The sequence below is a fragment of the Trachypithecus francoisi genome, unplaced genomic scaffold, assembly GCF_009764315.1.
Source record: "Trachypithecus francoisi isolate TF-2019V2 unplaced genomic scaffold, Tfra_2.0 Lachesis_group2, whole genome shotgun sequence".
NCBI classification, from domain to species: domain Eukaryota; kingdom Metazoa; phylum Chordata; class Mammalia; order Primates; family Cercopithecidae; genus Trachypithecus; species Trachypithecus francoisi.
In genome coordinates, this window is record NW_022681465.1 from 108,737,543 (window position 1) to 108,750,530 (window position 12,988).

At 34.9% G+C, this 12,988-nt stretch overlaps 1 protein-coding gene across 5 annotated transcripts in view; it reads right to left on the minus strand.

Annotated features, from left to right (window-relative positions):
- AP3B1 (adaptor related protein complex 3 subunit beta 1) overlaps positions 1-12,988 on the minus strand; it is a 302,972-nt gene that overhangs the window by 149,557 nt on the left and 140,427 nt on the right. For all 5 annotated transcript variants that reach the window (XM_033179939.1, XM_033179938.1, XM_033179941.1 and 2 more), the window contains exons 12-14: positions 11,182-11,244; positions 8,345-8,477; positions 1,729-1,838 (exon numbers count right to left, since the gene is read on the minus strand). In XM_033179939.1, coding sequence (XP_033035830.1) covers positions 1,729-1,838; positions 8,345-8,477; positions 11,182-11,244 — 306 coding nt within the window. The remainder of the gene's footprint in view (positions 1-1,728; positions 1,839-8,344; positions 8,478-11,181; positions 11,245-12,988) is intronic.

Below are 12,988 nucleotides of genomic sequence, written 5' to 3' on the forward strand. Positions count from 1 at the left end.
TTCCTCTGTAAGGCCAATATCTCTTAGATTTGCCCTTTTGAGACTATTTTCTAGATCTTATAGGTGTGCTTCATTCTTTTCTTTTTTGTCTCCTCTGACTGTGTATTTTCAAAGAGCCTGTCTTCAAGCTAACTAATTCCTCTTCTGGATCAATTCTGCCACTAAGAGACTCAGATGCAATCTTCAGTATATCAATTGCATTTTTCAATTCTAGAATTTCTGCTTGATTCTTTTTAACTATTTCAATCTCTGTTAAATTTATCAGATAGAATTCTACATTCCTTCTCTGTATTATCTTGAATTTCTTTGAGTTTTCTCAAGACAGCTATTTTGAATTATCTGTCTGAAGGGTAACGTATCTCTCTATTTCTCTAGTATTGGCCCCTGATGTCTTATGTAGTTTGTTTAGTGAGGTCATATTTTCCTGGATGGTCTTGATGCTTACAGATGTTCATCAGTTTCTGGGCATTGAAGTTAGGTATTTATTGTAGTCTCCATAGTCTGGGCTTATTTGTGCTTATCTTACTTGGGAAGGCTTTCCAGGTTATTCAAAGGGACTTGGGCCTCAAGCCCAATAACGTTGTGGTTCTTGCAGACTGGTAGAGGTACTGCCTTGGTGGGCTTGGATAAATCTGGGAGAACTCTCTAGATTAACAGGCAGAGACTCTTGTTCGATTAACAGGCAGAGACTCTTGTTCTCTTCCTTTGTTCTCTTCCCAATTATTGTGTGCTCCCCCCACCAAGTGCAGAGATTCTCCATGCCACACTGCTGCTGCCAGGGGATGGGAGAGCGGAGGCATTGGCAATTCAAGACTGTCTTTCCTACCCTCTTCAGTGCCCCTTTCAGCAATATGAAGTTAAAACCAGATACTGTGATTGCCCACCTGATTTTTGGTTATGATGGTGCTTTTTTGTGTGCAATTAGTTGCTAAAATTTTGTGTTCCTACAGGGGCGACAATCAGTGCAGCCCTCTATTTGGCGATCTTGCTCCACCCTTCAAGATTTGTATTTAAAAACTAAGATCTACCATAGAAAGGAATGAAGTACTATATTAAAAAACATACATGAACCTTGAAAACATGCTAAGTGAAAGATGCCGGAAACAAAAGGCTACATATTGTCCAGAAAAGGCAAATCCATAAAGATAAAAAAGTAGATTAGTAGTGGCCAGGGGATAGAGTGAAGGGAGACTGGGCAGTCTCAGCTATGGAATTTTTTTTCAGGGGTGATGAAAATGTCCTGCAATTACATACTGGTGATGGTTGCAAAACTTATAAGTGATCAAAAACCAATGATACACTTCAAAAGAGTAAATTTTATAGTATAAAATTATATCTCAATTTTAAAAAACCAATTTGTGCACAAAGTGTGCTCACTGGTATTGTTTCTAACTTCTCTCAAAGGACAGCTCTGGGAAAGAGATGTTGCTATATTCACTTCATGTATGACACATGAACATGCATATACACTCACCCAACATCTAGCTATTGATACATAAAACTCACACTGCTATCTCCAATTCCAGTCTAATACCACGAGGCTCATTCTATCCTTCCCCCTATTCAGATTTGTAATTCCCTCCTTTAACAGCAAGAAATCTTAGAATCTCAGAATTGGAATCCAGACAGTTCAGCTCTCCTAACTATTACCTTTAGGCTGACATTTACTTTAACAAAACTACAACTTACTGAATAAAATTCAGCAAACTTCTCTTAACTGATACTCACAGTGATACTGTCCAAGAGTTTGGCCATATGTTTAATAATTTCACCATGTTGAACAGGTTGCATTTGCAGTAATTTCTTTATAACAACCACACTTTCAGCAACAACTATTTCTGAAAAAGATAGAAATTATTCATACTAAATATGTATAATTCAATTCAAATGCAATATGCTTGGTAAAATGTAAACTTAAATTAGAAAGACATTCTATTTAATACATGCCTTAAAAGACTATGTGAAAAGTATAACCGCCCTGAGTGCACTTCCAAATCTGAGGTGTGAACATCTGTCTCAACTAGAAGAGTTAACTTTAATTTCTAATCTCTGTTGCTGTCTCCTAGCTTCTGTAGTTTCTTATCTCTGCATCTTTAGATCAAGAAAGCAAGACAGGTTGGATTATGCTGCCCACCATAGTGTTCTATGTCTTTGGCTTTTAACCAAGTCCTCAAATACTGCTCTTTGATTCTTATAAATTATATAGTTGAAATCAATTATCTACAATCTAAACAACATTTTCCCTATTCTACAGAAAACAGCAAACTAAAACACTAGAAAATAATTTCCTTAAGCGAAATGTCCAGAAAAGTGAGTAGTAAAGATGAGTGGTAGTAGGAAAGACGTTACTGTAGAAATAGCATGGAGTGCAAAGCCAGAAAGAATGGGATTGTGAGCTGGATTGTCTCTATTTGTTCTATAAAGTCCACTCTGCCTTTCTTTCCCCAGCACTGTGCCTTAAGAGGCCCACCTGTAGTCTGCCTCAACCAGACTCCCTTGGTCCTGGCTTATAGCTGTGTTTAGTCAATAGAAAGCTTCAGCAGGAGTTGGGGGAGGGAGGAGATATTTATTATCCTTGATCCCTACTCTGCCAGCCTCCTCTACCTGGTATCACATGCAATCCCCCACACAAGGTACTGCAAGTGCCTCTCTCCTGCAGGGTCTGGTAACTGTTCCTGCTCCTCACACCCCTTCCCTTTCATCTGAGGTACGGTAAAGGCCTCCCACGATTGATAGCCTGTTAGCTCCAGGGTGTTACATTATATCTTGTTGGTTTCCCTTAATCCTGCCCACAGTTTACAAATAGTTCATTCACTAAATTTGCTTCAATCATCCCTTTTAAGTGTGCCATCTGTTTCTTGCCAGAGCCTTAACTAATATAGTAACTGCTACAAGACATGGATAGGAAGCAAATCCTTAAACTGGGATTACGGGATTGAGTTATCACACTAAACTGGCCAATCGTTGGTCCAGTTTCTTTTTGGTGGTACTGGTAAAGAAATGTACTATAACTCATCTGAGAACCTGACCTTATGAAATGAATCTTATATAATGTGTTATTAATGCTAGTGATGCCAGAGAAATAAATCAACATTGTCTTTACTTATTATTTTGATATTTTTATTAATAGGGCTTCATGGCTATTAGGAATTCCCCTAGTGTATACTACAAAGGTTTATTTTAATATTATATTAGAAATATGATGTTTTGTTCCTATTACTCTTTTTTTTTTTTTTTTTTTTGACAGAGTCTTGCTCTGTCGCCCAGGCTGGAGCGCCATGGCGCATTTCAGCTCACTGCAACCTCCGCCTCCCAGATTCAAGCAATTCTCCTGCTGCAGCCTCCTGAGTAGCTGGGATTACAGGCGCACACCACCACGCCTGGCTAATTTTTTTATTTTTAGTAGAGATGGGGTTTCACCATGTTGGTCAGGCTGATCTCAAACTCCTGACCCCGTGATCCACCCGCCTTGGCCTCCCAAAGTGCTGGGATTACAGGCGTGAGTCACCACAACTGGCCTACTGTTTCACTGAAATGCATTTTTTATACAGCTCCCTTTAAGAATATAAACAAAATTCATCATTCTAATCCTTAGTAAATATATGTATTTCAAACTGTTTACCTGTTTATCCATAAGAATAATAAATTAACTAATATTGACCAGGCACAGTGGCTCGGCACTTTGGGAGGCCGAGGCAGGAGGATGGCTTGATCCCAGGAGTTCAAGACCAGCCTGGGCAACATGGAAAATCCCATGTCTACAAAAAATACAAAAATTAGCCAGGAGTTATGGCACATGCCTATAGTACCAGCTATTCAGGAGGCTGAAGTAGGAGAATCACCTGGGCCCAGGAAGGTTGAGGCTGCAGGGAGCCGTGATCACAACACTGCACTCCAGCCTGGGTGACAGAGTGAGAAAAAAAAAACAACAACAAAAATCTAGTATGATTTAACTAAAAGCTAACTAATATTAATGCTTTAGTTTACAAAACGACATCATATTTCACTAACATCTCACAATAATGTAAGGTAGGTACCTTATTATTTTTATTTTAAAGATGAAGAAAGGGAGATGCACTGGAATTATATCACTTTGTCTAGAATTCAAACTCAGAACTAGGATGTACATTCTACCTATATATGTTCTATGTTATTATAATCAAGTATTACTTCTTTTTTTTTTTTTTTTGAGACAGAGTTTTGCTCTTGTTGCCCAGGCTGGAGTGCAGTGGCACCATCTCGGCTCACTGCAACCTCCATCTCCTGGATTCAAGCAATTCTCCTGCCTCAGCCTCCCAAGTAGCTGGGATTACAGGCACCTGCCACCACACCCACCTAATTTTTTGTATTTTTAGTAGAGATGGGGTTTCGCCATGTTGGGCAGGCTGGTCTTGAACTCCTGACCTCAGGTGATCCACCCACCTCGGCCTCCCAAATGCTGGGACTACCGGCATGAGCCATCGTGCCCACCCATAGGCAAGTATTACTTCTATAACGACTACCTCTTGGTGCCATGAGGAAAGCAAAGGTAAATGAGAATTAGATTCTGCCCTCATCAAACTTACACTCTAGTAGAAAAATAAATGGTTATGTGATTACTATGCAAAGCTAAATTTGGTAAGTGTGGTTTTAAAGAATGCACAGTATAACAACTTTGTATTTTAAAAGTACATTCTTGCAAAACTAGCCTAAGTAAGAGAAAAAATGTCACATAATTTAATTATCTACAAGCAGAGGAGGATTGGCTATGGCTGAAAAATGTGTTTGGCATCATTTATCTTTAGGAACTACATTAGTTTCCTATTGTTGCTGTCACAGATTACTAAAAACATAGTGGCTTAAAACGATGCAAATGTATCATTGTACAGTTCTAAAAGTCAGAAGTCTAACATAGGTCTTACGGGACTAACATCAAGCTGTCAACAGGGCTATGTTCCCTCTGGAAGTTTTAGAGGAAATCTGTTCCTTCCCCCTTCCAACGTCCCAAGCGTGCCCACTTTCCTTGCCTCAAATACCTCTTCCAAGAATCACATCACCCTGACCTTCTGACTGACCTGCCTCTCTCTTTCCCGTATAAAGACCCACATGATAACATTAGGTCCATCCACATAATCTCCCCATCTATAGAAACTTGACTTAATCATATCTGTGAAGTCTCTTTTTCCATGTAAGGTAACACAATCACAGGTTCTGGGCATCTTTGGAGGGCAATAATTCTGCCTACCACAGGTGCCTTTTCATTCCCCTCAGGTAATCCCACTCTGCTTCTCCTTTATGCTACCTCTTGGCTTCCAAAGACCTCAGCACATTGGTGCTACTCTATCAGAAGCATAAAATGATCCTATGTTTTAGATATTTCCTAACTTCCTCCTTGTCCTCAACAAAACTTAATGGACCTAACTCTAAAAAGTACAGTCTACTATCATACCCATTTTACAAATGAAGAATCTGGCGCACAGGTAGATTGGGTAATTTACTCAGGATAGCTGTAACATTCAACATAGGTGGTATAGTCCTACATGTAAGCAAATAGCTGGCAAGAGAGTAAGTGGTCACTATATGGGAAGACTATAATATATTTGTCTTATATTACTATCTCCCTCCAATAGACTACGAACTCTATAAAGGCAGGAACCTTTTATAAGTTAAATAAATATTCTATTAATGTACTCAACATTTATTAAAGATCTCAACTGATTCAAGTCTTCAATAAATGCTTACTGAATTTTTTTTTTTTTTTTTTTTGAGACAGAGTCTCGCTCTGTTGCCCAGGCTGGAGTGCAATGGCGTGATCTCGGCTCGACAAAACAAAGTCTTCTGCCCCACTCCTTTTAGAGTAGATGGCAATAAGGTTATTCAAAAAAGTAAATTTTGCTAATGTTACCTAAAATAAATTACCTAAGTCAACTAAAATGTAGATTTCTCTTACTAAAGGTCTATAAGAAATTGGTTTATCCAATTAATCTTAGAGAATAATAATGGACTGTTTTAGGGCAAGCTTCAAGTCAGCTTAGAAAGGCTCTTAACAACACACACACAAAGCTAGAAGTCCAAGAGAAATATATTAAACATATATAAAAACAATTGAGCCCAAATGTCCCTGAGGTTTAAAGATTCATTATTTGAAGAGATGATGAGGTATTCATTTCAATATAAAAATCGAAGAATTACAGATTCCTAGAGTCTTAGAAGATCTTACAGATTTTAAAGAAACTGAGTCTTCATTCACAGTATATATTTCTAAAAGTAGATCTTTTAATATAAAGAGGAAGGGGCTCTATTGTCAGGATGGCTATGTTAAAGTTAAAAATACTATGAATTTCTTTTATGTGACTAATTTTGATATAAATATTCTCCTTATTTGTTTTACCTCTCACTTTTACTGAGCCAGACTTCCAAACTACAGAAAATAGTGTAGCATATGTGATACAGAGATAATTAATCAGGTATTATGGGCTAATGATGATTATGCAAATATAATCTAGACAATACAATTTAAGTTAATATTCACTGCAGGGGAAAAAAAAAAAAACATGGTTAAGAGTTTTATCAAAAAACAAAAGCCTAACCATTAAAATATCAAAATTTAAAATAGTAAATCCTTCTACTTTTAGAGAGGGAGTATATATTATATTAGTCTTTCATTTTCTAATTATAAAACAATCTAGTCTTCCCTTAAAAGTGATGTAGGGGTAGAATATTTATCTTTTAAAGTCAGTAAAAATATTTGTTGAGAAATTAAATATGAAGCAGAAATAACTGCTTTAAAATCCAAAGCTTGAAATTTTCCATCAGAAAAAAAAGTCAAAAAATAAAATTGAGAAAATTTGAATATATTTTGTATTTGAATGAACTAATCGGTGTTCTAACTAACTTCCAGTGCTTTCTGTATACAACTAAAATGTAAAAGAACAATTGCCGTGGTAAACCTTGGTTCATAATCTTTAATGGTATAAAGTTATTTTCCCAACGTATGTATTTTATTTGGTCGAATAGCAAGTCATTATTAAAGGCACAGAAAAATTTCTTTAAAACACATTTTTAAAGTCACATTTTAAAATGTGACATAGAAACAGAGATAAAAGGATTAGTTATTGTTAAAAGTAGAAAGAGAGAGAGTGGATGACACTTATCATCCTATCTCCACTAGCTATTTTGTAGAGATAAAAAAATTTTTAAACCTATTGTCTTGATAATTTTGGTTGGCATTTATTTGGAGTTTTAATACTACAGGTAGAAAAATCTTTAGTCATAATATCTTGAGTTTACAGGTACAAGTTTAAAATTTTATGCTCACGACAAAAATCAGTGTTATCTGGGAATAAAGTTTGTTCTAATTTTTTTCATCAGAAATACTTTCAACAACGTTACAGTTTTCTAAAGATATCTACATGTGGGAAAAGATAATTAGGGATTATAGGATTCTTGTACTAAAAAGTTATTTTTCAAATAAAATGTAATCAATTTTATTGTTTTACCTCATGGGCTGCTGTATCATGTATGTCCATATCTAGAGATGACATAGACATAAGTATATTTTAAATCCCATAAATAATTTCAATGATTTTACAAAGAAAATTATGCTTTTCTTTAAAAGGTCTCATTTTAATTAAATATGTAATTATAATAAAAGTCCTTTAAACAAAATTATTTTAAAGGTAAAGTTGGCTTTTCTTTCTTTCTCTAAATGGCTCCATTTATTTTAAAGCCTTACCCACAGAAATAACTGACGCTTTGCCATAGAACAATATGGGATCTAGATTACATATTTTACTGGATATTACCTATCCAGTTTTACCGAACACTCAGATATTGTTTGGCTTAAAAACATAAAGCTACTCCAAGTTGATGGCTTTTAAATCTAGTTAATTTTGAATATAAAATTATTAGGTGAATTTCTGAGGAAAAAAATGTTGAAGGTATAACATGTTTTTTGATCTAGCCACTTCTCCATGTTATAGCCATTTGCCTGCTTTTAGCACCCTCTGCAGGTGAACCAATATTATGCATGACTTACATGCCATTAAAATGCAGTAAAAAGATGGAAAGGATACAATCAAGGAGATTAAACTGTAAAGAAGTAAAACAAATTTTCGTAGATCTGTTGCAGTAAAACAAATACTACCTGCTAGTTAATGGCCTATTTTACTAAAAAAAAAAAAAAGAACCCAGAATATGCATATTTATGTGCATTTCAAGGATTAAGTGCTACTTATTGTGACCATACTACTGACATAATTGGAAAAGCTCAAATGCAAAGTTAGAAAAGGTTACAACTTGGAAATAATACCAAGAATATCCAAATTATAAATCACTTGAAAACAAAATGAAACTGTGAACTTACCATCCCTGTTGGACAGCAGACAGACCAAGCCATTGAGGCACGTGTCAGTTACTTCCAAGATGTTGGTTGCACATCTGCCTATAGTCTGAATAGTGGCTGCTGCAAATTGTTTATCCTGGCTTTTCACATAGGTCTAAAAGATATTATTTCAATTAGTTTACACATTGGTATTATCGAGTTAACCAAAAATCTGATTATATTAAATTTCGTCAATATGTGAGAATTCCAGAATACATAAACTTCTCATAAGCACAATATGAGGACCAAGTGATGATGTAGATTAATTTCATTTTGTTTTGATTTTTTTACTTAACGAATGTGCCTGTGGACGAAGCACATTTTCAAGCCAGGTTCATTCACCTGTGGCCCTAGTGGCTTGAGACTGCAAAACAGATAGTAGGAGCAGTCACCCAAAGACAGCAATTAGTTTAAGTGCAAGGTTGAAAGAGATGATGAGAGCTCTCTCTTTGGAGGTTTCAGTTCATTTACCAGCAGCATCTGTGAATCTATGGGAAAAAAAGGTCACTTTTTCAGAGACACTAAATCTAAAAATTGGGAGAAAAGGAAGAAAGGGACCAGTAGGCTATTTACAAACATTTTACTTTCAAAATCTATCACAATGGTTGTAAAAGAATAATAGTTACAATGAACAATATTTCAATAAAGACTTCAAATATTCACTTTATAATAAAATAAAATACCATACTTTTGAAACCGGTTTTCTTTAAAAGTATGCTTTAAAAATATACTGTAAAGGGTATATATGTGTGTGTGTGTGTGTGTGTGTGTATATACTATATATATAGTGTGTGTATATATATACACTATGCATATATACACACACTATATATATACACACTATATATAGTATATACATATACACACACTATATATATACAAATTTAAAAATAAAGAAATAAATCACTGATTTAACAACAGGAAGTTAAAAGATCTTTTAAAAATTTATAATAGCCCTAGAGAATTTCACTTTGGTTAGAACCTTCCTAATGTTTACATGACAAAACCTTCCACTGTTTACAGAAATATACACACTTTATATCATATATATGAAATTTGAAATGTCATTAACAATTGAAATTTTAAGAAAGAGTCCCAACCTCAAAAAATTCAAAAGAAGTATACAATGTAGACTTAACACTATGGTTATCAAAAATGCAAAAAAAGTATATACATTTAAGTGGTGTCTAAACGACAAATGCAGGAGAAAATCTAAAGATATCTAAAAAAATACAAATCTGCTAAAAATGGTACCCACAAGGTGATTAAATGTTGAAGAAATAAATTAAATTCTTCTGGTTTTTTATATTTAAAAGTGTTCCCAAATAAATTAATTTCCTTAACTAAAAATATATATTTATGAGTCTTTAGAAACATTCCCTATTTTACCCAAAAAGTTGCTAAAAGCATAACTATGAGCATAACACCAAACACAGACAGAAGGTACAAATTTAGAGAGTGATAAAAATGAATACATGAAAAAAATATACTTAAAAGTTTGACTGAAAAACGGACCTTATTAAACATCCCGATATCAAATGAAAAGATCAGATGACCAAAATTTTGAAACAGGTCTAGTATGTGCCCTCTATACAACCCATTCCATAAGATTACCTAAGTCTCCCTTTGTACAATCCCAGAAGACTTGATATAAGCAAAAAGTAGACAGTGAGAGAACACCCAAAGAGACTAGACAGGACAACAGGAAAGGAACAAGAATAAACACAAAGACCAGTACTTTAAATAAATAACATTAAAAGAATGAAGTGAAAATCAAATTCAAGCAATGATCTACAGCTATAAGATTACTGAATAAGAACATAAAATACTATATTTTCTGTCATATAAATGAGTGCATTTCCAGAACATCTTAATTTTTTAAGAAATTTGGCTAGAAAGATACACATCATAAAAGTAGAGTAATCCAGGTATGAAAATATAAATTATGGACATGCCATATTATTCTACTACTCCTGTAAAAAATTTAAAAACCACATAGCTAAAAAGAAATAGTGTACATAGTGTCTTATACCCAAGAAGAAATTTAATACTGGCATATAGGAGGACTATGGCAAAAAATACATCTCTGAAAGTTGGAAGCTGATAAAAGAAAAACTCTGTGATTACTGCATAGTATGTGGTATATTTTTGTTAAGAAAACAGATAATGGAATGTAAAAGTCATGATACTGATGTAAAGTTTTCTATTGCTGTGCTCTACCACTAAGGTTTCAGAGATGACCTTTCCATCATAAAGGGTATGATGTCCATGAAGTAGTTTTTGAATAATATTTTGGGGGGAAATGCAGCTAGGAAGATTCTCATACGGCATGAAAGTACAACAAAACAAATCAAAATAAAAAATAGCAATTTAAAAAATCATAGTGGGGCAATTATAAACAACATTTTTTGAGCTATATATGAGGCTACGGGGGTAGTGTCAAAAATAGTGATAGGTCAATAAAATAGGAACCACCAGGTAAGAAATGAAGCCACTTTCATGACCACAGAGTATAGAAAGGACTATTTATGTTGGCAGCACAAAAAGATGAAATTCTTACCAGAAATGCAGTTTCAAACAAAGACAGAGTTATAAACCAAAGTCCTTCAAAGTCTATGAAAATATGAAAGAGAATACTATGTTTTCCTTAAATTATAAATTTGTAATTATTCTTGCAAATTTGTAAATTTCTTAGTTGTCAATCTTGTACCAATCACTATTTTATGTACATAATTACTTATTTCTAGATAGAAAAAGATGCATATTTAAGACTGAACATATGTTTTAGAAGTTTTTTATAATTAGCACTGTACACAAACCTGAAATTCTCGAAGAAGAGTTGATATGTTGGCTTCATTTGCCAAGTTTGTCAAAATTTCAAGCTGTAGAAGACAAAAAGAAAGTAAACATTTAAAAACAATGGTAGCAAGATGAATTTAATAGAGTACAAGCATTTAATTGAAAGTTTATTTCACTTTTAAAAATCACATTGTCGGCCGGGCACGGTGACTCACGCCTGTAATGCCAACACTTTGGGAAGCCAAGGCAGGTGGATCACCTGAGGCCAGGAGTCCCAGACCAGCCTGACCAACATGGAGAAACCCCGTCTCTACTAAAAATACAAAATTAGCCAGGCGTGGTGGTGCATGCCTATAATCCCAGCCACTCGGGAGGCTGAGGCAGGAGAATCGCTGGAACCCAGGAGGCAGAGGTTGCAGTGAGCCGAGATCGCGCCATTGCACTCCAGCCTGGGAAACAAGAGTGAAACTGTGACACACACACACACACACCCCCACACACACACAATCACATTGTCGCCAATGTGGTAAGGCATTACACCCTGGAGGTCAACTTAGTCTACTTTCTTACGTTCACAAACTGATACCAGACAATTCCTAGTTCTTTGACAATAATTTGGAAAAGGAGAATCCTACATCTTCACTAATTGTTTGCCCAGTGCAAACTTACAATTTATATATAATTAACCTAAACAGTTCTGCCAGTTTGGCTTTTGTCTTTTAGCAAAGTTAAGAAAACAATTTGCCCTCCATGTTAATACACCTGTTTTCCAGATAGCAATTAATTCTTTTGATTTGTTCTCCTATAATCTACCATCCCATACACTCAAGATATTTTAATTCCCTCTTCTGGATTTATAGATATAAACAATGTGTAATCTCCAATGGGCTTGTGAAAAAAAAATTTTACTAATAAAAAAATTTAGTCTTAAGAAAATCACAAAAAAACAGAAGAGACAAACAGAAGCAAATCAAGATGTGAACATAAATACATTCATATCAGTAATTACATTAAATAAAGCCAAATATTTATAGCCAACTGATTTTTGACAAGGCAAACAGAAACACAAAATGGGGAAAGGATACCCTATTCAACAAATGGTGCCAGGATAATTGGCAAGCCACACGCAGAAGAATGAAACTGGATCCTCATCTCTCATCTTATATAAAATTCAACTCAAGATGGATCAAAGACTTAAATCTAAGACCTGAAACCATAAAGATTCTAGAAGATAACATCGGAAAAACCCTTCTAGACACTGGCTTAGGCAAAGACTTCATGATCCAAATCCAGTAACAAATGCAACAAAAACAAAGATAAAAAGATGGGGCTTAATTAAACTAGAAAGCTTCCGCACAGCACAGGAAATAATCAGCAGAGTTAACAGACAACCCACAGAGTGGAAGAAAATCTTCACAGTCTATACATCTGACAAAGGACTAATATCCAGAATCTACAAAGAAATCAGCAAGAAAAAAACAATCCCACCATAAAGTAGGCAAAGGAAATGAATAGACAATTCTCAAAGATATACAAATGGCCAATAAGCATATGGGAAAACGCTCAACATAACTACTTATTAGGGAAATGCAAATCAAAACCACAATGCGAAACCACCTCACTCCAGCAAGAGTGGCCATAATCAAAAAATCAAAAAATAATAGATGTCAGCATGGATGTGGTGAAAGGGAACACTTTTACACTGTTGGTGGGAATGTAAACTAGTACAACCATTATAGAAAACAGTGTGGAGATTCCTTTAAAAACTAAAAGTAGAACTACTGTCTGATCCAGCAATCCCACTACTAGGTATCTACCCAGAGGAAA